We start from the raw sequence: 22,483 nt of genomic DNA, 5'->3' as shown, positions 1-22,483 counted from the left end.
ATAAACACAGCCACATCATCATTGCCGGGAGATTCCCCATCTTCGTCCTTCAGTTGATTCTGAATACAATAAATAAAAGCAGGAACTCACACCTCTTTGTATTTCGTTTATAATTAGAATAGTGGGAAAATATTTCATTTCCTCTCTCTCCCAGAGACTGTGGGAAGAAAAAGAGAGAGAGAGAAAGAAAGAAAAAGAAAGAAAGAAAGAAAGAAAGAAAGAAAGAAAGAAAAGTGAACTGATGATTTACAGATTTGGAGGATAAAAAAACGGAAGGAAAAGAATAAGATGTCAGTTACTCAATAGAAGGGAGGAAGTCAGAATTTTGTAATTTTTCCCATTTCCTAGCTTTTTTTAAAAAAATTTAAAAACTATTTTTATTGTGCTGTAAAAACCTAATAAAAAAATGTGATCAAACCAAGCAAGGATAGGCATTGCCAAACCTTTGTTTCCAGGCAGGGCTCTTGGGAATGCCACCCCCATCATCCTCAGCCAGCGGGGGATGATGGGGGTGGCGGCCCTCCCCTCTCCCTTGCGGGTCGCTTGGAATCGCCTTCCTTTGAACCCCCCCTTTTCCCTCCCAAAGAATCGACCCGTCCAGCACCACCACCACCCCCGAAGATGGGAAGCCCCGTCAGGAATAATGCAAGCGGGCGTGTGGGCGGGGCTCGCCGGACCGCCGTCTGCTTTGACGATTGGCGGAGCGCGGAGGCGGGCGTTGAGGAGGGCGCCAATGGGAGGTCCACCTCCCGGGAGGCGGGGCTTACGCGAGGCGCAGGAGGGGCGGGTTCCAGCAGAATCCAAAATGGCGGAGGCGGAGGCGACCAGGAGGTTAGAGCGAGGCTCGCTCGGGGTCTTTTTATTTTTATTTTTTGAGGGGAGGGCGACGTGTTTGCTGAGGGGGGCTCTTTAATAACCTCTGTTGCATCCCCACCTCGTTCTCCTTTGAACTTGTGGCGCCCCCTCGCCCCTCCCCTAATTTCCCCCCCCGTCCGTGCCTCAGTTTCCCCCTTGTGTTCTGGGACCCGTATGGCTTTCCCCCTTTCCGAGACGGCCGTTTCCTTCCCTTCTCCTCCCCGCCCCTTCCCCCGCCAGGGCTTCCCCTTCTGCAACGCCCCTTATAGGTAGACCGACCTTGCCAGTCGGAGCACTACACTACCCATCATCCTGAGCCGGAGGCCCCCCTCGCTTTGGGGGCTTCTTCCCTTCTAGCCAAAAAGTTCACCCAAGCCCTCCTTCCCCCCCAATATTTGGATCCACCCCATCCCCCAGCTTGCTTGTCCGAAGGGGACGATGGGACTTGTAATCCCAGCCACGGGCAAGGCTGCAAAGGAGGGAACGATTCACGCAGTGGAGACTCCCCTTGCTCAGCCTTTTGGAGAGCTTTGGAGAAGGTCACAAGACCTTTGCAAAACGTCCTTCCCTCTTGTTCCCATCAGCCCCAGCCGGGAAAGGATGATGGGAGCTGCCTTCCCAAAGAGGTTACCAGGCTGCCTATCGAAGCGTGCTCTTATTTCCCAGGAAGCCATAAGAGGGCGGCCTCCATCCCCTGCCCTGAAACCTCCTGCAACAGATAAAGGCAGTCCTTGACTTACAACAGTTCATTTAGTGACCGTTCAGTTACAATGGCAACTGAAAAAAAGCGGCTTGTGACCGTTTTTCACATTTACGACTGTTGCAGCATCCCCACGGTCACGAAGATTCAGATATTTGGCAATTGACTCGTATTTATGACAGTTGCAGCGCCCCGGGGTCACGTGATCCCCTTTTGCGACCGTCTGACATGCAAAGTCAATGGGGGAAGCCGGATTCACTTAACAACCGTGTTACTAACTTATCAACTGTGGCAGGAAAGGTCGTAAAACGAGGCAAAGCTCACTTAGCAAATGTCTCACTTAGCAACATAAATTATGGTCGTATGTTGAGGATTACTGGTAGACTGCCCCTTGCCATGGAGGTTCTCTTCCCTGCTCAGCCAGGATGGATTGGATGGACTTTTTTTCTCAGAACTGAAGAAGCTTCTTTTTTTCAAGGAAAAAAAAAAAAACCCAAGAAAGTGCAGTTGCCTTTTGCAAAAGCACTTTTGGGAGAATATCTGCAGCTTTTCTGGGAAAGTCTTATAAAATTGGGTGTTTTTCAAGCTTGAAGGTACAAAACTTTCTATGTCCACCTTGTCTCTTAAATCTTGTAGTTGCAAAATATGTGGAGACAGGAACTGATCTTTGCCCCAGCAGCAATTTGCCCTTTGCCCCTTATGACCATGGCTTTCCCCTGTTTTGGTGAAGAATACAGTTTGTCAACCTTGATAGCTTCAAGATAAGTGAACTTCATGAAGTCCACATCTAAAGTGCTTAAGGTTGACAAAACACTGGACTAGAAGCGGCTTCTAATCCTTAACAATCCTCCTTAGTTCTAGGTTGCTTCTCTCTTTGATTAGTTTCCATCCATTGCTGCTTCTCCTACCTTTTCGTGCTTCGGAGAATAAATTGACTCCCTCTTCTTTGGGGCAACCCCTCAAAGATTGGAAGACTGCTATTGTATCACCCATAAACCTTATCTTTATTAGGCATGGAGCCCACTCACAATTTCATAAAATAACAGAGTTGGAAGGGACCTTGAAGGTCTTCTAGTCCAACCCCCTGCTCAAGCAGGAGACCCTGTACCATTTCAGACAAATGGCTGTCCAGTCTCTTCTCAAAAACTTCCAGTACTGGAGCACCCACAACTTCTGGAGGCAGGTTGTTCCACTGGTTAATTGTTCTGACTGTCAGGAAATTTCTCTTTAGTTCTAGGTTGCTTCTCTTCTTGATTAGTTTCCATCCGTTGCTTCTTGTCCTACCTTCAGGTGCTTTGGAGAACAGCTTGACCCCTTCTTCTTTGGGGAAGCCCCTCAAATATTGGAACGCTGGTATCCTGTCACCCCTTAGTCCTTTCTTTCATTAAACTGGACATACCCAATTTCTGCAACCGTTCTTTGTATGTTTTAGCCTCCGGGCCCCAAATCATGCATTGCTTGAAAACACATCCTTCCTGTTCCACCTAGGATGTCAGCAGTCGTGTGGTTGACGCTTCTCCTGGCTGTGGTCTCTGCAGTCGACAAAAGCAACTTCAAGACCTGTGATCAGAGTTCGTTTTGCAAGTAAGTTGTGCGAAAAGAAAAGAGATGGAGACACACCAAATTTGTTCCTGAAGGAAGTTGTGAAGGACGACGTCATTGTCCTTCTGTCCCTGCGTGGCATGGGGACTGTCATCTTGGAGATTGGGTGCTTGGGGGCAGGGGGCGATAAATTACCTTTCTCTCCCAAGACTGGCAGTGTGAGACACTTGAAGAGGTAGCGTGGTTTGTCTCCAGTAACCCTGGTTTCCCCTCTTCAGGCGTCACAGAAACGTAAAACCTGGGAGTTCCCCTTATCGGGCACTGCTGGAATCCCTGCAGCTCAGCCAAGACTCTATGAAAATCCAGCTTATTAATGAAGCCAACAAGGTAAATTTAAACTTCCCCCTGGACTTCCTAGAAGGTCAGGAAAGAGTCAGACTCTCTGTCTAGACTCTAGATGGAAGGTTTGAGGTTAGAAAGTTGAAGAACAGACCCCGTGGTGTATGTGGTGCTCTTTGAGCTTGGTTGTATTCAGGAAGACGTTTCATGACCCAGCTAGGGAACATCATCAGTGCCAGAAGGGAGGTGGTGGAGGAGGAGGAGGAGGAGGAGGAGGAGGAGGAGGAAGACAACGACAACAGTGGGAACCCTTGGCGCTTTCTGAGCTTGGTTGCTTTCTTGCAGATGTTTCATGACCCAGCTAGGGAACATCATCAGTGCTAAAAGGAGTGAGATTTGCTCTCAGTTTATATACAGTTGTTTGCCCTCATTGTTGGCGGGAGTGTTCCTTGATTCCGCTGTCGTTTACTGCTTGATTATTGCTTTAGCATTGATCTTGGTGTTAATCGCTGCTTATCTAGAGCCAGTTTGATCTAGTGCAGACTTCTGGACTTCCACACTCAGAATCCTGGCTAGGGAATTCTGGGAGTCGAAGTCCCCAGGACTATACCAAGGTTGGACACTCCTAATAGCAATTAAGGCACCAGGCTAGAAAATAGAGATCTGCTTTAGGAACGAAAGCCGGCTGGGTGACTTTGGACCAATCACCAGGAGTCTGGGAGTTCTAGTCCGACCTTAGCCGTTAAAACTGACTTTAGGCTAGTTCCTGACCCCCTCTCCGGGAAAAATAGGAGGAGGAAGATCTGTTGGGCACGCCTCACTGTCTTGAGTTCTTTATAAAGCAGTAACGGTAGGATATAAATCGGGGCTTCCCAACCAGGCGTGCGAGACGATATTCCAGGGGGATAATTTTCAAAATCGTAGGGTATATGCATAATTTGTGGCTGTTCTTTCGGACTTTGGAAAGGGGTGCAAGAATATATCGGAAGCGTTCTAGGGGTGCAGGGTATAGAAAAGGTTGGGAACCCTTGATATAAATCAGTGTTTCTCAACCTTGACCATTTTAAGGCATGTGGACTTCAACTCCCAGAATTCCACAGCCAGCAATGCTGGCTGTGGAATTCTGGGAGTTGAAGTCCACATGCCTTAAAATGGTCAAGGTTGAGAAACACTGATATAAATAAACACATATGTAAATAACATCTGGCTGTGGATTGCTGGCGAGGAGGTGCTTTGGTTATTATCCTGGTTAGCTTTTCTGGTGGTCTCTTTGGAACGGTGTCCCCCTGTGGCTGGCAAGGGGACCCCTAGTGGAGCCCACGCTCCGGGGTTAGATTTACCAGGGGCGAAAAGCCACTGGGAATCTGTTCTTCTCCACCGCAGGTGCCTCTCCTCCTGGAGTTTTACGGCCTGAAGGGGAACATGACCCGCCTGCGGATCAACGAACTGACGCCCCTCAAAGCCCGCTATGAGGTACACGACGTCTTAATCCAGGATCCTCCCACCTCCAGGTATGGGGCTGGGCGGCTGCGTTGACCAGGGGTCTTCGGGAGGGCTTCTGTGGGAGAAACGACACCGTTATGGGGGCGAGGAGGTTGACTGTCTTTAGGGCAGGGATCTTCCAACTGGGCCCTTTTATGACTTGTGGACTTCAACTCCCACAATTCCTCAGCCAGGAAGAATTCTGGGAGTTCACAAGTTATAAAAGCGCCTAGTTGGAAGACCCCTGCTTTAGGGCTTCCACAAAGCCAGGAAGTTTAGTGGTAGAATCTGGCTAAAAGTGTTGGCACCACATCACATCGGACTTCGTGAGGATGGATGTTGGTTTCTGGGTTTCCTAGGGACCCAGCTGGGTCTGGCGGTTAAGCTAAAAAGCGGGAGACGGTGAGAAAGTTGCTGACTTAGAAACCAGGAGATGGAGAGTTCTAGTCCTGCCTTAGGCCTGAAAGCCAGCTGGGTGACTTTGGGCCAATCACCAGGAGACAGTGAATTCTAGTTCCACAATAAGCGTGAAAACCAGTTGGTGATTTTGACCCATCACCAGGGGACAATGAGTTCCAGTCCCACCTTAATCCTGAAAGCCAGCTGGGTGATTTTGGGTCAGTCCCTCTCAGCCCAGCCCACTTCTCGTTGTGATGGGTGTGGAGAAAATAGGAGGAGGACGTTGTGTTGGATACGTTCACAACCTCGAGCTATTTGTAAAAAACAACAAAGGAGGGATGCAGATCATTGCAAATTCAAAAAATAAAATTCTTGAGAGTGGCCAACGTTTGAGAAAAACCCTGAACTAGTTTAAACATCCTTCTATTAACAGATGAAGTTAACAACTGTTGCTCCTTCTCATTTTTACTCTGTCCTCATCCCATCTCTCTGTGTGTGTATGTATGTGTGTGTGTGTGTGTGAATATGTGTGTGTATGCCTCCCCCCCCCCAAGATTGTCTGTCACAGGCCGCGACGAGAACAGCGTGGAGCTGTCGCTGGAGGAGGGGACTCACAAGGTGATCCTGACGGCGAAGCCCTTTCGCATGGACTTGCTGGCGGGGCGGGAGCTGGTGCTGAGCGTCAATTCCCGGGGCCTGCTGCTGTTTGAGCACCTGCGAGAGAGGAAGGACTCGTGAGTACCTGGGGGGGGGTCTCCCCCGTTAGGAGCGGAGAAGGGTGTTTTGATTCCTTGGGAACGGGTCCTTAGGACGGGGGCCTGCTGCTGGGGGGAGCTGGTTTATTCAGGCTAGCAATCCTGGGCTCAGTCCAAGAACTGGTGTAGCGTAGTGGTGCTCAACTATCCATCCTAGTTGAGTGTTTATTTGAGTGTGAAACCTTGTTTTCTGTTTTTTTTTTGTTTTGTTTTTTTTTAGGAAACTCAGTAGGCAGGGATGGTTTGGGGGGGGGGAGGTGGAACGGAGAAATTTCAGATTCCTTGCACTGACTCTCCATTGTGTTTTCTGTTTTTTGTTGGTCTGTGCCCCCGGCCCCCCACTCGCTCGGTCCCCCCAGTTTCTCGGATAAAGTTAGTGACACGGTCGTTAGCATTTGGGATAGGATCACGAGCCTTTTCTATAGGTAAATTCTGCAGCTTCTGCTACTGTTTCTAAAACTCCCTTTCCCTCCGGGCAGAAAAACGGGGCGCTTGCCCAGCTTTGTGACATGAGCAGCTGGAGGGATCTCTGCCCCCTTTCTTTCTTCCTTCCTTCCTTCCTTCCTTCCTTCCTTCCTTCCTTCCTTCCTTCCTTCCTTCCTTCCTTCCTTCCTCTCTCTCTCTCTCTCTCTCCTTCCCTCCCTCCCTCCCTCCCTCTCTCTCTCTTTCTCTCTCCCTCCCTCCCTCTCTCCTTCCTTCCTCCCTTCCTTCCTTCCTTCCTTCCTTCCTTCCTTCCTTCCTTCCTTCCTTCCTTCCTTCCTTCCTTCCTTCCTTTCCCTTCCTTCCTTCCCTTCCCCTTCCTTCCTTCCTTCCTTCCTTTCTTTTCTCCCTGACCCTCACTGGGGGAATTGAGAACGACGTGCGGAGGTGTAGAGGAAAGGTGGGGACCCCCCTATATAAGTCAGGGTCTGCCTAATGAGAGACCCGTACTAGGGATGGACTAAGATTCAGAGCTGGAACAGAATGGGGCTCTGGGGGGCAGGATAGGATATCCAGAAATGTTTTTAAATTCAATTTAAACATTGCTTCTCTATTGTTGAGGATTAGCACCTCAGCAGCTTTGCCAGCTTTTTTGGGAGTGGGGAACCCCGCCCCCAAACCAGGATATTTCTGGATTCTAGCTTGTTTGTGACTCATCTGGATATTCCTCCCTCTTTTTCTGACAACCCCCCCAGTTTTCCTTGGCTTCGGATCTCTTGATAGGGAATCGGATTCTTCCTGTGTCCGGTTCTGTTTTTTTTTTTTTTTTAATCTTTTTCTCTTCTGGACCCTGGCACTCCCTCCTGGTGGCTGGGTGGCTTCTTGAAATCTTAACTGCCTCGCCCTATTTAGGAGACATGGATTAGGGAAAACCTAGGTTAGCTAAATGTCTATGGAGGTTCTCCGTCATGCAGGTCACAGCTGTCCCCAAAGGCGCTTTTTCCAGAGGCAACTTGGACTTTCTCTGTTTTTCTTCGAGGGCGTTTCGCTTCTCCTCCTCCGAGTGTCATGGTTCCGACAGATGAAAGTCTTCAAAGAACTTGGAAGCATTGTTTACCTTAAAGCATCTTTATTCAAGTTGCATGGCATCTACACATGTACACGGTTGAAGCCGAAATCTGAATTCCCCTCCCCTGAGCACATAGTGTCAAAGCACAGTTTCTCCTCCAATTAACAGTCATAAGTCACATTCTCCAATTAGCTTGAAATATAGGCTTTCCCTCCTGTTCTCTAGCCCGCCAGTCCTTATCATCTCTTATGCCAAGCTCTGAATTCACACACTAGTACAACATTAGTTATGTCTAACTAGCTCCCACCACATTCTGCCTCCTCCCCTAGCATCATCTAATACTAAGAGTAAAGCCTAAGAAAGGAAAAGGCTGCATCTCCATAGGTTGTCAAAGCAAGAACATCCAGGGTTAGCAGCGCTGACACCAAAATCCTTCCCTTCCCCACCATCCCAGCCAGAGCTGAAGAAGCTTTTTGGAGGAGAAGCGAAACGTCTTCAAAGAAAAAAGAAAGAGGTCCAGTTGCCTCCTGGGGAAAAAAAAGCACCGTTGGGACTGAGATTAGCTGGTTGAAAGAGACTTCTGGGTGAGCAGAAGACAGAGACAGCCTCCCTTGGGTAGAGGAGTTGGAAGGCAGAGATTTTAAAATCTTTGCTCACCCATACAGGTAGTCCTCGAGTGAACGGCGATCATTCAGCCCCCAAATTACGTCGAAGCATTCGTTAAGCATTCCCCGGGTTACGACTTTCCTTGCCACAGTGGTGAAGGGAATCGTGGCAATTCTTAAAGACGGTTGCAAAGCGAGCCGGCCTTCCTCAGTGACTTTTGCTTGTCGAAAAGGGGAACAACTGACCCCCCCCGGGACAATGCGACCGTCGTAAATACGAGTCAGCTGCCAAGCCTCTGAATTTTGATCACCCCGACCGTGGGTGGTAAGAGTGGAAAAACAGGCCTAAGTGGGCTTTTTTCCAGGGCCGTCGTAAGTTCGAACAGTCCCTAAATGAATTCTTGTAAGTCCGAGGACTAGCTTTAAGTAGTTTTGCCCCGTTCTCTGCCCCGTGGCTAGCTCTTCCCCCCTCCCCCCCGCCCATCCCCAGTTCCCTACTAACTAGCAAGGCTGCGCAACAGTGTGATTGTGTGTGTGTGCCTCTATTGATCGATATATTGCCATTTGTTTGAGCCAGAGTGTGCCTAAGGGTGTACATCCGGGCAGATGCCGGGGACCCTCGTTTTGCATTTGATGGGCTTGTTCGTTTGCTGTTCCTGCGCGGGGAAAACCTGGAGGGTCTTGGACTGAAGCCCCCCCTCCTTTTTCCCCATCTCTTTTCCTTCCAGCACGCCGGCGAAGGAAGCTGAGTCGGAAGAAGGAGAGTCTGACAACACGGCTAATCCCGTTTTGCCTTCGGAAGAGGAATCGGCGGAGAAAACGGAGCAGGTGAATGCAGAAAACAAATTTATTTCTCCCCCCCCTCCTAATGTCAGGAGAGGAAGATAGATAGATAGATAGATAGATAGATAGATAGATAGATAGATAGATAGATAGATAGATAGATAATAGATAGATAGATAGATAGATAGATAGATAGATAGATAGATGTATATATAGAGAGAAAGAAAGAAAGAAAGAAAGAAAGAAAGAAAGAAAGAAAGAAAGAAAGAAAGAAAGAAAGAAAGAAAAACTCTGCCCACCGGAAAATTAGCTCCACTCTTCCTTAAAATCTCCATGTTTATCTTACAAAAGACCTTTTAAAAAAAATTAATTATGATTTACTTCCTACTTTCAAGTGCTGTTGTTGATCAAGCTGACCTTTTTCAATTTTATTCCCCCCCCCCCCCAGCCTGAGGAGGCCTCCCAAAAAGACGCGGAAGAGGATCCAGGATCCTGGGAAGAAACTTTCAAGACCCACACAGATAAAAAACCCAACGGTAAGAGCGTGGTCCCGGATAAATGCTTTTAAAGCTTTATTTATCTGCATTATCTATTTCTCCTTTCCTCCCCCCCCCCCTTTTTTTTTCTTTTTTTCAATTTGGAAAGCCGCCAAATGAAAATTCCAAGCCCTTCTTGGAATCCATTTCTCGGCGCAATGGTTATGTTTAAAAAGCTTGTCGTTTGAAAGGCTGAAAAAAAAAGGGGATCAGCTACGTCCGTATTTTCCAACCTCTGCAGCTTTAAGATGGGTGGACTTCGACTCCCAGAATTCCCCAGCCTTTTGGGGGGGGGGGTTTAAGGTCCCTTTCAGCACTGTAGCTACCATTGTTTTGATTCTATGGCCTGAATAAGCCCTGATTAGATAATCTCCCTTCTTCCTTCCCTCCCTCCTCATCTTTCTTCCTACCTCCCTATTTTTCCTTCCTTCCTTCCTTCCTTCCTTCCTTCCTTCCCTCCTTCCTTCCCTCCCTCCCTCCCTATTTTTCTTTCCTTCCCTCCTTTCCCTCCCTCCCTAATTTTCCTTCCTTCCTTCCTTCCTTCCTTCCTTCCTTCCTTCCTTCCTTCCTTCCTTCCTTCCTTCCTTCCTTCCCTCCCTCCCTCCCTCCCTCCCTCCCTCCCTCCCTATTTTTCCCTCCCTCCCTCCCTCCCTATTTTTAAATAAAATTCTGCAGACAAAACTTTGCATTGTGTGACTTCCCACGGAACACCAAATCTTGGGATGCTTAACTGGGATTCATAAACAGGCTTCTAGTTTCACACTCTACCCCGATGCCCACGTGCCAACCCCAGTTTATCCAGTGGGATGGCTTCAAGTCAGACAATGAAACGTGGGCTGATGTTTCACAAGTGACCCCACCCAGAGGACCTCTTACAGCCAGCCCGCCCTTTTCATTCTCCTCTCCTTGTTCCACAGGACCAACGTCGGTGGGACTTGACTTCTCGTTCCCAGGAGTGGAGAACGTCTATGGCATCCCAGAACACGCGGATAACCTCCGTCTCCGAACCACTGAGTAAGTTTGGGTCGGTGGGGATGCTGGCAAGGTTGGGGACGTCTGCTTTAGGCGACTTTTTTCTTCTCTAATGATCGCAATCTCGGCAGGGGAGGAGATCCATACCGTCTCTATAACCTGGACGTCTTCCAGTACGAACTCTACAACCCAATGGCGCTCTACGGATCGGTCCCGGTGTTGTTAGCTCACAGCGCCCAGCGCACCCTCGGCATGTTTTGGCTGAACGCAGCCGAGACCTGGGTGGACATCACTTCCAACACAGCGGGCAAGGTAAGAGGTGTGGACTTTGGTGCGACATAGGATAGGCCAGGGGTAGGCAACCTCGGCTCTTTTATGACTCGTGGACTTCAACTCCCAGAATTCCTGAGCCAGCACGGCTCAGCTTGGAAACCTCTTCCTTTCCCCTCAGCATGGCTGGCTCAGGAATTCTGGGAGTTGAAGTCCGCCCGTTTTAAAAGGTGTTAAAGTTTGAAGAGCTCTAATATTCAGCAAGCTAGCTGGCTGGGGAATTCTGGGAGTCGAAGTCCACAAGTTTTAAAGCCTGCTGAAGCTGAGAATGATTAACCCGGAAATCTTTCCTGCAGACCCTGTTTGGGAAGATGCTGGATTACATACAAGGAGGAGGCGAGACGCCCCAGACAGACGTCCGCTGGATGTCGGAGAGCGGAATCATAGACGTGTTCTTCTTGCTGGGCCCTTCGCCCGCGGACATTTTCCAGCAATATGCGTCCCTCACAGGTATGCTGGTTAGGAATCCTGCTGGTCTAGAGGACCGAGCAGAGAGGCTGGGATTATCCATCCCGTCCTCTCAATTCTGCTCGGAGGAAGGAATCTAGTCTGGAAACCATTTGAAGGATGAGGGAAGAGACAGATAATCCTCAATTCGTGATGATTCGTTGGAAATTACAGCAGCACTGAAAGAAGCGTTTTTTACGCCTGTTGCAGCGTTCCCAATGGCAGTCAAAATTCAGACACTGGGCAACTGATTCGCATTTATGACGGTTGCAGTGTCCCAAGGGGTCACGTGATCCCCTTTGGCGACTGTCTGACAAGTCAAGTCAGTGGGGAAGTCAGATTCGCTTAACGACCGTCTAAACTCAACTGAACAGCTACAGGGATCCCCTGGACAGCCTTTGCAAGAAATGTCATATAACGGGGGGGAAACTCACTTAACGTTTGAATGTGGATCACGTGACCCTGGGGAGGCTGCAACGGTCGTAAGTGTGAAAAACGGCCGTACGTCGCTGCTTTCAGTGCTGCTGTAACTTCGAACGAATCGTCGTGAATGGAGGATTCTCTTGATCGAGGGCTCTTCCCTTTTTTTCAGTGTCGTAGCTTTGAACCGTCACTGAGTGAACTGTTGTAAGTCGAGGACTTCCTGTATAAGGCGATGCCTCCCTGTGAACCTGGTGGCAGGTCCAGATCTGTCTCCTCCTTCTCCAGGCACCCAGGCCCTGCCTCCCCTCTTCGCCCTGGCTTATCATCAGAGCCGCTGGAACTACAACGACGAGGAAGACGTGGCCGCCGTGGACAACGGCTTCGATGACCACGACATCCCCTACGATATCATCTGGCTGGACATCGAACACACCGACGGCAAGCGCTACTTCACCTGGGACCCCAACAAGTTCGCCCACCCCCGGGAGATGCTGCAGCGACTGGGCGCCAAGAGGAGAAAGGTAGAAGGACAGAACGGCCAGAAAACGGGCAAATCTTCCTGAGGTTTCGGAGTTTCTCAAACTGCCATAGTTGGCCTGTGGAAAGTGGAAGAGACTGTTTGTAGCTCAGGGTTGACAAGTGGGGTCCTTGGTGCTCTCTGAGCTGGGTGGTTTTCTTGCAGACGTTTCATGACCCAACTAGGTAACGTCATCAGTGCTAGAAGGAAGAAGAAGGAGGACTGTGGGGTCCTTGGTGCTCTCTGAGCTGGGTGGTTTTCTTGCAGACGTTTCCTCACCAAACTAGGTAACGTCATCAGTGCTAGAAGGGAGAGGGGTTTGCAAGGTGGAGGAGGAAGAGGAAGGCTCCTTGCTGCTCTCCGAGCTTGTTGGTTTTGTTGCAAACGTTTCATTACCAAACTAGGTAACATCATCAGTGCTAGTAGGGCGTGGGGTAGGAGGAGGAGTGGGAGGGGGGGGGAAGACTCGGTGGTGTTTTCTTAGCTGCATTGTTTTCCTGCAGACGTTTCGTTACCAAACTTGGTAACATCATCAGTGTTAGAAGAGAGTGGGGTTTGTGGAGAAGAGGAGGAGGAAGATTGTAGAGTCGTTGGTGCTCTTTGAAATTGGTGGTTTTCCTTCCTTCCTTTTCCTATGGATGCTCCATCACTGGAGCTTTTTAAGAAGAGAATGGAGAGCCATTTGTCTGAAATGGTATAGGCTGTCCTGCAAATCCCATTCCCTCATGTTACCTACTTGGGTCATGAAACGTCTGCAAGAAAACCACCCAACTCAGAGAGCACCAAGGACCCCACTGTTTGGATATTCCTGGCCTGGCCAGGATCTAGAACCCAAACTAGAAACATATCTGGTGAGGTAGGAGCAGTTGTCTCCCTGGGGTCTTCAAAGAAATGGGTATATTAAGCGTGCCACTTCGCTTCATCGCCCTCCCCCGTGTTATTCAGATGGTGAGCATCGTAGACCCGCACATCAAAGTCGACAATGGCTACCGAATCCACAATGAAATTCGCTCCCGGGATTTTTACGTCAAGACCAAAGATGGGAATGACTATGAAGGCTGGTGCTGGCCAGGTGAGAAAAAAGCTCTAAGATGCAACCAATTTCTGGTACAATCTGGACTCTTCCCTTCCCCTTCCGGACACAACTGACCAACTATTGAGAAGAAGACTCGACTCAACGTTAAAGTCCTTTCTCTGTCTTGAGTTCAGGTTCTGCGGGCTATCCCGATTTCACCAACCCGGAGATGCGTTCCTGGTGGTCCAGCATGTTTGCTTACGACCAGTACGAGGTAGGGAACTTCCTGGTCTGTCAAGACCAGGGGCCTTCAAACCTGGCCCTTTGATGATTTGTGGGCTTCAATTCCCAGAATTCCTCAGCCAGTTTGCCTGGCTGAGGGATTCTGGGAGTTGAAGTCCACAAGCCATAAAGGCCAAGTTTGAAGACCCCTGGTCAAGACTTTCCTTCTGTTCTTCCATCTCTCTCTGTCACTCACTTCTCCTTTGACCCCAGGGTTCGATGGAGAACCTCTACACCTGGAACGACATGAACGAGCCTTCGGTCTTCAACGGTCCTGAGGTCACCATGCACAAGGACGCCGTCCACCAGGGCGGCTGGGAGCATCGCGATGTCCACAATCTCTACGGCTTCTACGTGGTGAGGGTTTTTTTCCCGTTGAGGGCCATCACAGAGTGGGTTTTTGGGAGGGCAAGACTCTGGATCAAAGTTTTCAGTGGTTTGAATAACCACCTCTTCTCCTCTCCTCTACTAGCAAATGGCGACCGCCGAGGGACAGGTGCAGCGGTCCGGCGGCATAGAGCGGCCCTTCGTGTTGTCCCGAAGCTTCTTTGCGGGTTCACAGCGTTACGGTTAGTAGCGTATAACGATGAGGGAAGGAGTAGCTGCGTTGTAGAGTCTTCCAAGCTGGGCCCAGAACAGAAACTCGTTCCAAAGATGTGATAACTCAGGTCCCCAAGAAGAGACTGTGGTGTTGTGCAGATGTCAGTTTGTCTCATGTACGGCAGTTCGCCCCCATGTCTTAGTTGTTGTTACACTTTGTGGTTGTCGCCCTTCGCAGGGGCTGTATGGACCGGAGATAACGCAGCCGAATGGGACCACCTAAAGATATCCATACCCATGTGCCTGAGCCTCGGTCTAGTGGGCATCTCTTTCTGTGGAGGTAAGCAGATGACATGCCAATACAGGTAGTCCTTGACTTAACGACCACAGTGGAGCCCAAAATTTATGTGGTTAAGTGAGATGCTTGTTAAGTGGCTTTGGCCCATTTTATGACTTTTCCTACGACAGTTTTTAAGTGAATTCCTGCAGTTGTTAAATTAATAACACAGTTGTTAAGCAAATCTGGCTTGCCGGAAGGTCGCAGAAGGGGATCACATGACCTTGGGACCGTCATAAATACGAGTCAGTTGCCAAGCATCCAAAATTTGATCACGTGACCCTGGGGGGATGCAACCGTCTTGAGTGTGAAAAATGGTCATAAGTTGCTTTTTTTCAGTGCCATTGTAACGGTCACTAAATGCACTGTTATAAGTCGAGGACTTTGTGTACCATTGATTCTCCCGTCTTTTCCATATTAAACCATCCTTCTCTGCATCTTCCTTCCGGCTTCTTCTAGCCGACGTGGGTGGCTTCTTCAAAAACCCGGAGCCAGAGTTACTGGTGCGCTGGTACCAAGCCGGAGCCTATCAGCCCTTCTTCCGGGCGCACGCGCACGTGGACACTACCCGCCGGGAACCCTGGCTCTTCGGGGACGAGAACAAAGCGTTGATCCGCGAGGCCGTCCGCCAGCGTTACGCTCTGCTTCCTTTTTGGTACACCCTCTTCTATCAATCTTACCGGACCGGGCAGCCCGTCATGAGGTGAGTGGAAGGGCTGGGAAGAGGGAGAAAGAGATGGAGGGACGCTGATTCGGGTCCATATCTTGCATGTAGCCGTTTTAGCTAGGGGATTGTGGGGAATTGAAGTCCACTCATCTTAAAGCATGCTGGCTGGAGGATGCTGGGAGCTGAGGTCCACCCCTCTTAAGGCATGCTGGCTGGGGGATTCTGGAAGTTGAAGTCCACCCATCTTAAAGCATGTTAACCTGGGGATTCTGAGAGTTGAAGTCCACCCCTTTTAGAGCTTGCTGGCTGGGGATTCTGGGAGTGGACATCCACCCCTCTTAAAGCAGGCTGGCTGGGGAATTCTGGGAGTTGAAGTCCATCTATCTTAAAGGATCTTAACTGGGACATTCTGGGAGTTCGAATCCACCTATCTTAAAGAGGGGAACGTTGACAAAAGCCTTGCTCTAAGTGATGGCGTGATGTCAGTTATGTTGATCTCTTCTCGTGAATCATGTTTTCTCAATGCATGGATTATGTCAAACCATCATAGTTAATCCTACTCTGGCATAATTTTTCCATCTAGCGATGGTATTGTGTGATATTTTTTTATTTTGACCCATATTAATTTTTGTTTTCTGACAGACCGCTGTGGGTCGAATACCCCCAAGACCCTACCTTGTACGCCATTGATGACCAGTATTTACTTGGTGAGTTTTTCTTGTGTGTGTGTTTGTGTGTGAGAGTGCGTGCGTGCGTGTATGTCAGAACCAGGAAGGGCAAAGATAAAATCCTATGGTTTTCGTTGTTTTTATCCAGGAACTAGTGTTTACTTAGGCTTTCCAGCAAAAAAACAAACACCCATTAGCTATAGTGGGTTTGTTTAACAACCATGATGCTATCTTTAAGGTCTGCCCCCCCCACACACAAAAAAAAGGGTTGCAAATTTGGGCACAATCACACGATGACCTGCTTAACAACTTCTACAAATTAAACGGCCGTCATTCTGGACTTGGTCCTGTGATTAGGACTGAATTTGGTTGTTGTTTGAAATACGGTAAGCAGTTTGTTCAAGTTTCTAGATCTCATTGACTGTCTCCTTTCCAGGCGATGCGTTGTTGGTTCATCCAGTAACTGCACAAGGAGCCCGGGGTGTACAAATCTATTTACCTGGCAAAGGAGAGGTGAGTGTGATTGGTGAGTTGGAGTGAGCTGTAGTTATTAGGTGTTTATCCCCCCCTCTTGTTATTCTTAGAAAAAATTGAGGCGGGGAACATTCCTAACACTCCTTCCTCTTCCTGTTTTATGCACAACAACCCTGTAAAGTGGGCTGGGTTATGACAGAGGGACTGGTCCAAAGTCACCCAGCTGGCTTTCATACGTAATGCTGGACTAGAACTCGCCATCTCCCGGTGATTGGGCCAAAGACATCTAGCCAGCTTTCATGGCTAAGTGGGGACTAGAACTTACCATCTCCTGATGATTGGCCCATACGCACCCAGTCATTTTCATACCTAAGATGGAACTAGAACTCACCATCTCCTGGTGATGGGCCCAAAGCCACCCAGCCGTTTTCATGCCTAAAGTGGGTCTAGAATTCACCATCTCCTGGTGATTAGCTCAGTCATCTAGCCAGCTTTCATGGCTAAGTTAGGACTAGAACTCACGGTCTCCTGGTGATTGGTCCATACGCACCCAGTCATTTTCATGCCTAAGACGGAACTAGAACTCACTGTCTCCTGGTGACTGGCCGCTACGCACCCAATCATTTTCATGCCTAAGATGGAACTAGAACTCACTGTCTCCTGGTGACTGGCCCAGAGACACCAGCCATTTTCATACCTAAGGCAGGACTAGAATTCACCTGCTGGTGATTGGCCCATATGCACCCAGATGTTTTCATGCCTAAGGCCGGAGCTAGAACTCACTGTCTCCTAGCTTGTAGGCCAGAACTTTAACCACTACATCAAAAGGCTCTCTCTCTCTCTCTCTCTCTCAGTGTTAACACTGGCTGGGAAAAACAATTCCTTTTAAAAAGAGGAATATTTTACTGAGAAGAATTTCCTGCCATACCCGAAGCTCAAGAGCCATTGCGTCATCCCAGAATAAACCGCTCAGCCTCAGTTGTGCCCTGAAGCACAACGTTTCAAAAACCGCAAGTTTATCTTATGAAAACAAGCTGTCGGAAGAGAAGCTTGACATCTCTCCAAATTTGTCATTTTTTTTTTTTTTTTTTGGCCTCTTCAGGAAGCACAGTTTTTACACCGGCGGCCTGGCGCTTTTTCAGACAGAAGTCCTCCGGGGGCTGTAGATCTGGCTCAGCAAATCCTCTAAAAAACAATTATTTTCTTGGCAGGTTTGGTACGATGTCCACACCCACCAGAAGCTCCACGCCCCGCAGACGTTTTATCTGACGGTCAGCATGAGCAGCGTAAGTCCGAGATTCAGGGGTCAAATCAGGACCTTTCCACAGGCAGTCCTCAACTTAACAACAATTTATTTAGCGGCCATTCAAAGTTACAATGGCACTGAATAAAAGGGACTTGTGATCGATTTGCACAGCTTACGACCCGCTGCGGCACCCGCACAGTTATGGGATCAAAATTCAGACACTTGGCAACTGACTCGTATTTACGACGGGTCAGGTGATTCCCTCCCTTTGGCGACCTTCTGGCGAACAGGGAAAATGGATTCTCTTCACGACTGTGTGGCTAACTTAACAGCTGCAGTGATCCCCTTAGTGACTGTGGCCAGACAAGCAGTAAAACGGGGCCAAACTCATTTAACAAGTCCCATTCAGCAACTGAAATTGTGGGTGTAAGTCGAGGACTGCCTGTGCAGGTTTATTGCACGCTAACGCAACTCTACAAGAATCTGAACTAACAACAGTCAAAAGAAAATTGGTGGTGGATAAACAGTCAGAAGAATTCAAGCTGGGCTGGTCTTTGATGTCTTGTGAGCGCGAAGGGAGTCAAGACTAATGACACGTTTGACCCCACCCTCCTTTGGGCTCAGCCTGGTCATCTCCTGCACAAGCCTCATGATGTCTTAACCTTTGCTCTGTTCCCAAAGATTCCTGTCTACCAGCGTGGCGGCAGCATCGTGGCCCGGAAGGAGCGGGTCCGGCGTTCTTCGGACTGCATGCAGAACGACCCATACACACTCTACGTGGCTTTGGGGCCTCAGGTGAGATTGGGAGATGGGGTGGTGGTGGATAGGTTTAGGACAGAGGTCCCCCCAAACCTTTTGGGCACCAGGGACCGGTTCCATGGAGAGAGGTTTTTCCACGGACCGGAGGGTGCGTGGTTTTGTGTGCTGCCTACATCCCGCGGACGGGGCTTCGCTTGTTTGTGCGGACCGGTTGTTGGCATGCCACGGACTGGGGATTGGGGACCCCCTGGTTTAGGAGTCTGTGAGATGCTTGTTTAGCCCTGAGATAACATCCTGAAGACCCTGACAAGGGATAAAACCCTGTTCGTGGGGATGCGTGCAGGTCGTTCTTCGCTTAACATTTGTTTCGCAACTGTTTGGTTCGCAACGGCCCTCGGGGGGTGGGGGAAAGAGACTGATGTACTGTCAGTCAACCGTTGCAGCATCCCCAGGGTCACGTGATCCAAGTGGCCTGTATTTATGATGGCTGCAGGATGCTAGGGTCACGTGACTGCCACTTGTGGCCGTCCCAGCCGTCTTCTGATTAGCCAAATCAATGGATTCGCTTCGCGACTGCGTGCTTCACTAACAACTGCAGGGATCCACTTTACAACCGTGGCGAAAAGCGTCCTCATTTTATCAACCTCAGAAGGATGCGAGTCTGGGTCTAGCTTGGGATCCCCCCAATCATTTCGGGTCTCTTCTGCTTTTTCTGATCTCTCCAGGGAACGGCACAAGGGGAGCTTTTCGTCGACGATGGACACACGTATAATTTTGAGACGAAAGGACAGTATCTGCATCGCCTCTTCCGTTTCTCCGGCAACGTGCTGACGGCCAGGTACCCAGTCTAGTTGTTTTTTTCCTTCCTCTTCCTCTTCTCCCTCTCCTAAATCATCCAGCACCCCCTTTTTTCTTCTTGCTGAATCCCCCCCCCCCAATTTTTATTTCAGTACGGCAGATCCAAAAGGCAGCTTTGAAACTCCGGCCTGGATTGAACGGGTGGTGATCCTCGGGGCAGGCAAACCGGGAGCGGTCTTTCTCAAACAAGAGGGTGAGTTGGTGGAAGGGGCGAAAGTTAACACCACGTTGACTATTTCCTTTTGGATGGAAGTAGTAAATGATTTCTTGGAGGGAAGCAAATCAAGGAGAGGAGCAACCTAGAACGAAAGAGGAATTTCCCGACGCTGAGGACAATTTAACCCGTGGAACGGAAGTTGCCTCCGGAAGTTGTGGGTGCTCCAACATTGGAGGTTTTTAAGAAGAGACTGGGGTCTCCTGCTTGAGCAGGGGGTTGGACTAGATGACCTCTGAGGTCCTTTCCAACTCTTGTTATTCTGTGTTTCAGTAAAGGTCTCCTGCTTGAGCAGGGGGTTGGACTAGATGACCTCCGAGGTCCCATCCGACTCTGTTATTCTTTTCATGGGGCAAAGACGGAAATGAGGAGCGAATTTTGGCACACCACCAGTCCTTACTCCGATCCTGATAGCACGTGGTCCCCGAACTAGGGGGTTGGACTAGATGACCTCTCAGGTCCCTTGGAGTGTGTTATTCTTATTCTGGCTGAGACTTAAGAGTCTTCCTCTCTTCTCTCTTCCCCCCCCCCACCTTTCCACCTCCCATCGTCCAGGAGCCGACGAGACCCGCCTGGATTTCAGCCACGAAGCCGAAACCTCCGTTTTAACCATCCGCAAGCCTGCCATGAGCGTCGGAGAAGACTGGAGCATCTCGCTACGATAATGGCGGGGGGCGGGGGAGACAAGAATTAGCTGGGCAGAGGGGCAGGGGGATATTTGGAGGAGGGGGTGGGGGGTGGGGGTCGAAGATCCTAGTCCCAATCCATGGGGCAGGTAGATCTGGACATGCCCCACTGCCACTGTATCTATAGTCCGTGTCCCAGTTCAGAAGGCATGAGGAGTATCTTTCCTTTCTCTGCTCTTGTTATCCTTCTCTTCCTCTCTTTCCTTCCTTCCTTCCTTCCTTCCTTCCTTCCCGCTCTCCTCTTTTTCCTTCCCTCTATTCCTTCCTTCCTTCATTCCACTATCTCTTCTCTTCTTCCCTCTGTTCGTTTCTTTCTTCCACCTTTCCTTTCTTCTTCCCTCCCTTTCCTTTCTCCCATCTTTTTCCTTTCTCCTTCCCTCTCTTCTTTCTTCATTCTTCCCTTCCCTCTTTCCTCCCTCCCTGTCTGCCCGGTGTCTGTATTCCTTCCTCCCTCCCTCCAACTTTTAGCAATATTTGCTGTAAAATTGAGGACTCTCCTGGCGACGCTGGATTGCAACTCGTTTCCCCTCTGGGGACTGGTGGCCAACACCCCCCTGCCCCCCCCAACTATCTCCCCCTCCCCATTATTTTTCTGGATAATGCAAACCTGGGTTGCCTCTTTCCAAAGCTGGTGGTCCTGACTCTCTGCACCACCACCCCCGTTTTCCCCTTCTCTCTGCCCACTTATTCTGGCTGAAGTTTTCAATCGGTTCCTGGACCAATTATGGGGGGGGGGACCCAAACAGCAATCCAATTGTAGTTGGCAAGGACTGCTTTTTAAACCCATTTTCTCGCCAGCTGGTGAATGTACTAAAACCTTTTGTTTTTCTCCACCATCCCCGTATTTAAACCTCTTGCAGTTTGCAAGAACTTGTGTACCACAAAACGTCGGCCTAATTCCTGCCCTTCCCAAGAGGATCCCCTTGCTAAATCCCCCCCCCCTTTTGTTTCAGAGAGGGGGTTACCTCTGTTTCTAAGGGAGGGAGGTGACCTAGGTGTCAGTGAATCACTGTCGCTTCTATTTATGGCTATTTTTATTTTTTGGTGGGGAGGGCAGATCAGACAGATCATGTGAAGATAAAAGGGGGGATGTTGTTGTTGTTGTTAGGAACCAGGCTTAGACTTGTGAGCAAGTGGAAATGACTGTCCTGCATAGGGATCAAGGAAAAATGAGGTGGTGGCATAAGCTGCTGTAGAAGCAGCCCCTTCCTTGCAGGAAACAGAAAAACAGGGGGTCCATCTTCCTGGGAGAGGGGCTAGAATTTTTCCTTGTAGCTGCTCTGCCTCATTTCTCTCATTCCTGCCTCCGGGCTTCGCTCCTACCAACAAGCCAAAAGCTTTCGTTTTGTGGTTTTTTTTAATTATCCCTAAGTGTCTGTGTTGATTAACATTCCTGATTTTGGCGGATTTCTCCCTTTACATGTTTACAGGCAAAAAAAAAGAAAAAAAAGGCACGGAGCAGGGCTTTTAGAGAAAAAAAAATCCCTTAACACATACACACACACACACACCCCAAAATCTTTTCTTATCCCTTCCTGATTGCCATGACATCCGCAGGTAAAGCTTTTACCGACTTGAGTGTTTTGATAAAAAGATGGAAAATGAAAAAATAAAAATGCCGTAAAGTCTCGCCGTTGTGATTTGAACTAACCTGGAGGCTACTTTGATGTTAAAAGAAAAACGGATCAAACGCTTCTTTTTCTGGCAAAGCACTTGCTTCAAGGCTCTTGGTAAAAAAATACCAGATTTTGCTGGGAAAGGAAGGGGGAAAAAAACACTTTACAATGGTCTTCCTTTGAGAACTTATTGCTATTATTATTACACTAGTTACTTTCCTACGAAATCATAGTGAGCAGTCCTTAAGATTTTTTTTAAAATTCATTTTCATTCCTTCTTTAACAGAAAGTGATTTCAAGGAAGCTAAGGCACTTTTTAAAATTTAAACTTTATTCTCTTTAAAAAAAAAACAAACCTTTGCTGCAATGCCCTTTCCTTGAGAATTTATTCCTGTTGCTATTCCATTAGTGTATGAGGTTACTTTCCAATGAAATTGTAGCGAGCAATTCTTTTTAAAGATTTGTTTTAAAAAACATTTTTATTCTTTTTGTAGCCCTTTTCCCAAAAGGGCCACTAGTATCCCCCCCCCTCCTCCACAGTTATAGATAAAATGATAGAATGATTGATATAGATTAGATAACCTTTGTCATTTTTTCCTGTGGGCACAATGGCAGACATTAAAAATGAAATTCAGTTGCTTCTTCTCAAAGTGTACATATAGATGTGTGTGTGTGTCAGTGTTAGGTTTCAAATATGTAAACAATTGGTTCTTTGTGTGGATGCTGCTTCTGGAAATCCATTCTGGGCCTGGGCAACGAAAAATTAGCTGCCGGTTCTGCCGAAGTGGTGTGAACTGGCTAAATCCCACCACTGGAGTGTGTGTGTGTGTGTAGATAGAATGATAGATATTTGGATAGAATGATTGATAGATTAGAGATTGATGGGTTGATATAGAATATATCGATAGAATGATAGAATATACAGATAGAATGATTGATAGAATGAT

At 48.6% G+C, this 22,483-nt stretch overlaps 1 protein-coding gene across 2 annotated transcripts; it reads left to right on the top strand.

Moving 5' to 3' along the window:
• The first annotated feature begins 731 nt into the window (after positions 1–731).
• Positions 732–19,938, top strand: GANAB (glucosidase II alpha subunit). 2 transcript variants are annotated; one of them, XM_039363304.1, is made up of 25 exons: positions 732–831; positions 3,044–3,139; positions 3,376–3,484; positions 4,820–4,947; positions 5,872–6,051; positions 6,432–6,497; positions 8,895–8,994; positions 9,398–9,485; positions 10,403–10,499; positions 10,589–10,769; positions 11,084–11,237; positions 11,943–12,178; positions 13,120–13,246; positions 13,384–13,463; positions 13,685–13,828; positions 13,944–14,040; positions 14,250–14,351; positions 14,808–15,051; positions 15,658–15,722; positions 16,120–16,196; positions 17,369–17,443; positions 18,085–18,198; positions 18,888–19,000; positions 19,113–19,213; positions 19,790–19,938. In XM_039363304.1, the coding sequence occupies exons 1-25, from the start codon at positions 734–736 to the stop codon at positions 19,897–19,899; spliced, it is 2,982 nt and encodes a 993-aa protein (XP_039219238.1). In that variant the 5' UTR covers positions 732–733; the 3' UTR covers positions 19,900–19,938. The 2 variants fall into 2 exon arrangements, with proteins under 2 accessions (XP_039219238.1, XP_039219239.1); XM_039363305.1 differs by lacking the exon at positions 6,432–6,497 and having other exon boundaries at positions 733–831.
• Positions 19,939–22,483: the final 2,545 nt, after the last annotated feature.

The sequence above is a fragment of the Crotalus tigris genome, unplaced genomic scaffold (assembly GCF_016545835.1).
Source record: "Crotalus tigris isolate CLP2741 ecotype Arizona unplaced genomic scaffold, ASM1654583v1 scf7180000019553.37968852642:3898890, whole genome shotgun sequence".
Taxonomy (NCBI): Eukaryota; Metazoa; Chordata; class Lepidosauria; order Squamata; family Viperidae; genus Crotalus; species Crotalus tigris.
This window is presented reverse-complemented; position numbering and strand designations above follow the sequence as displayed.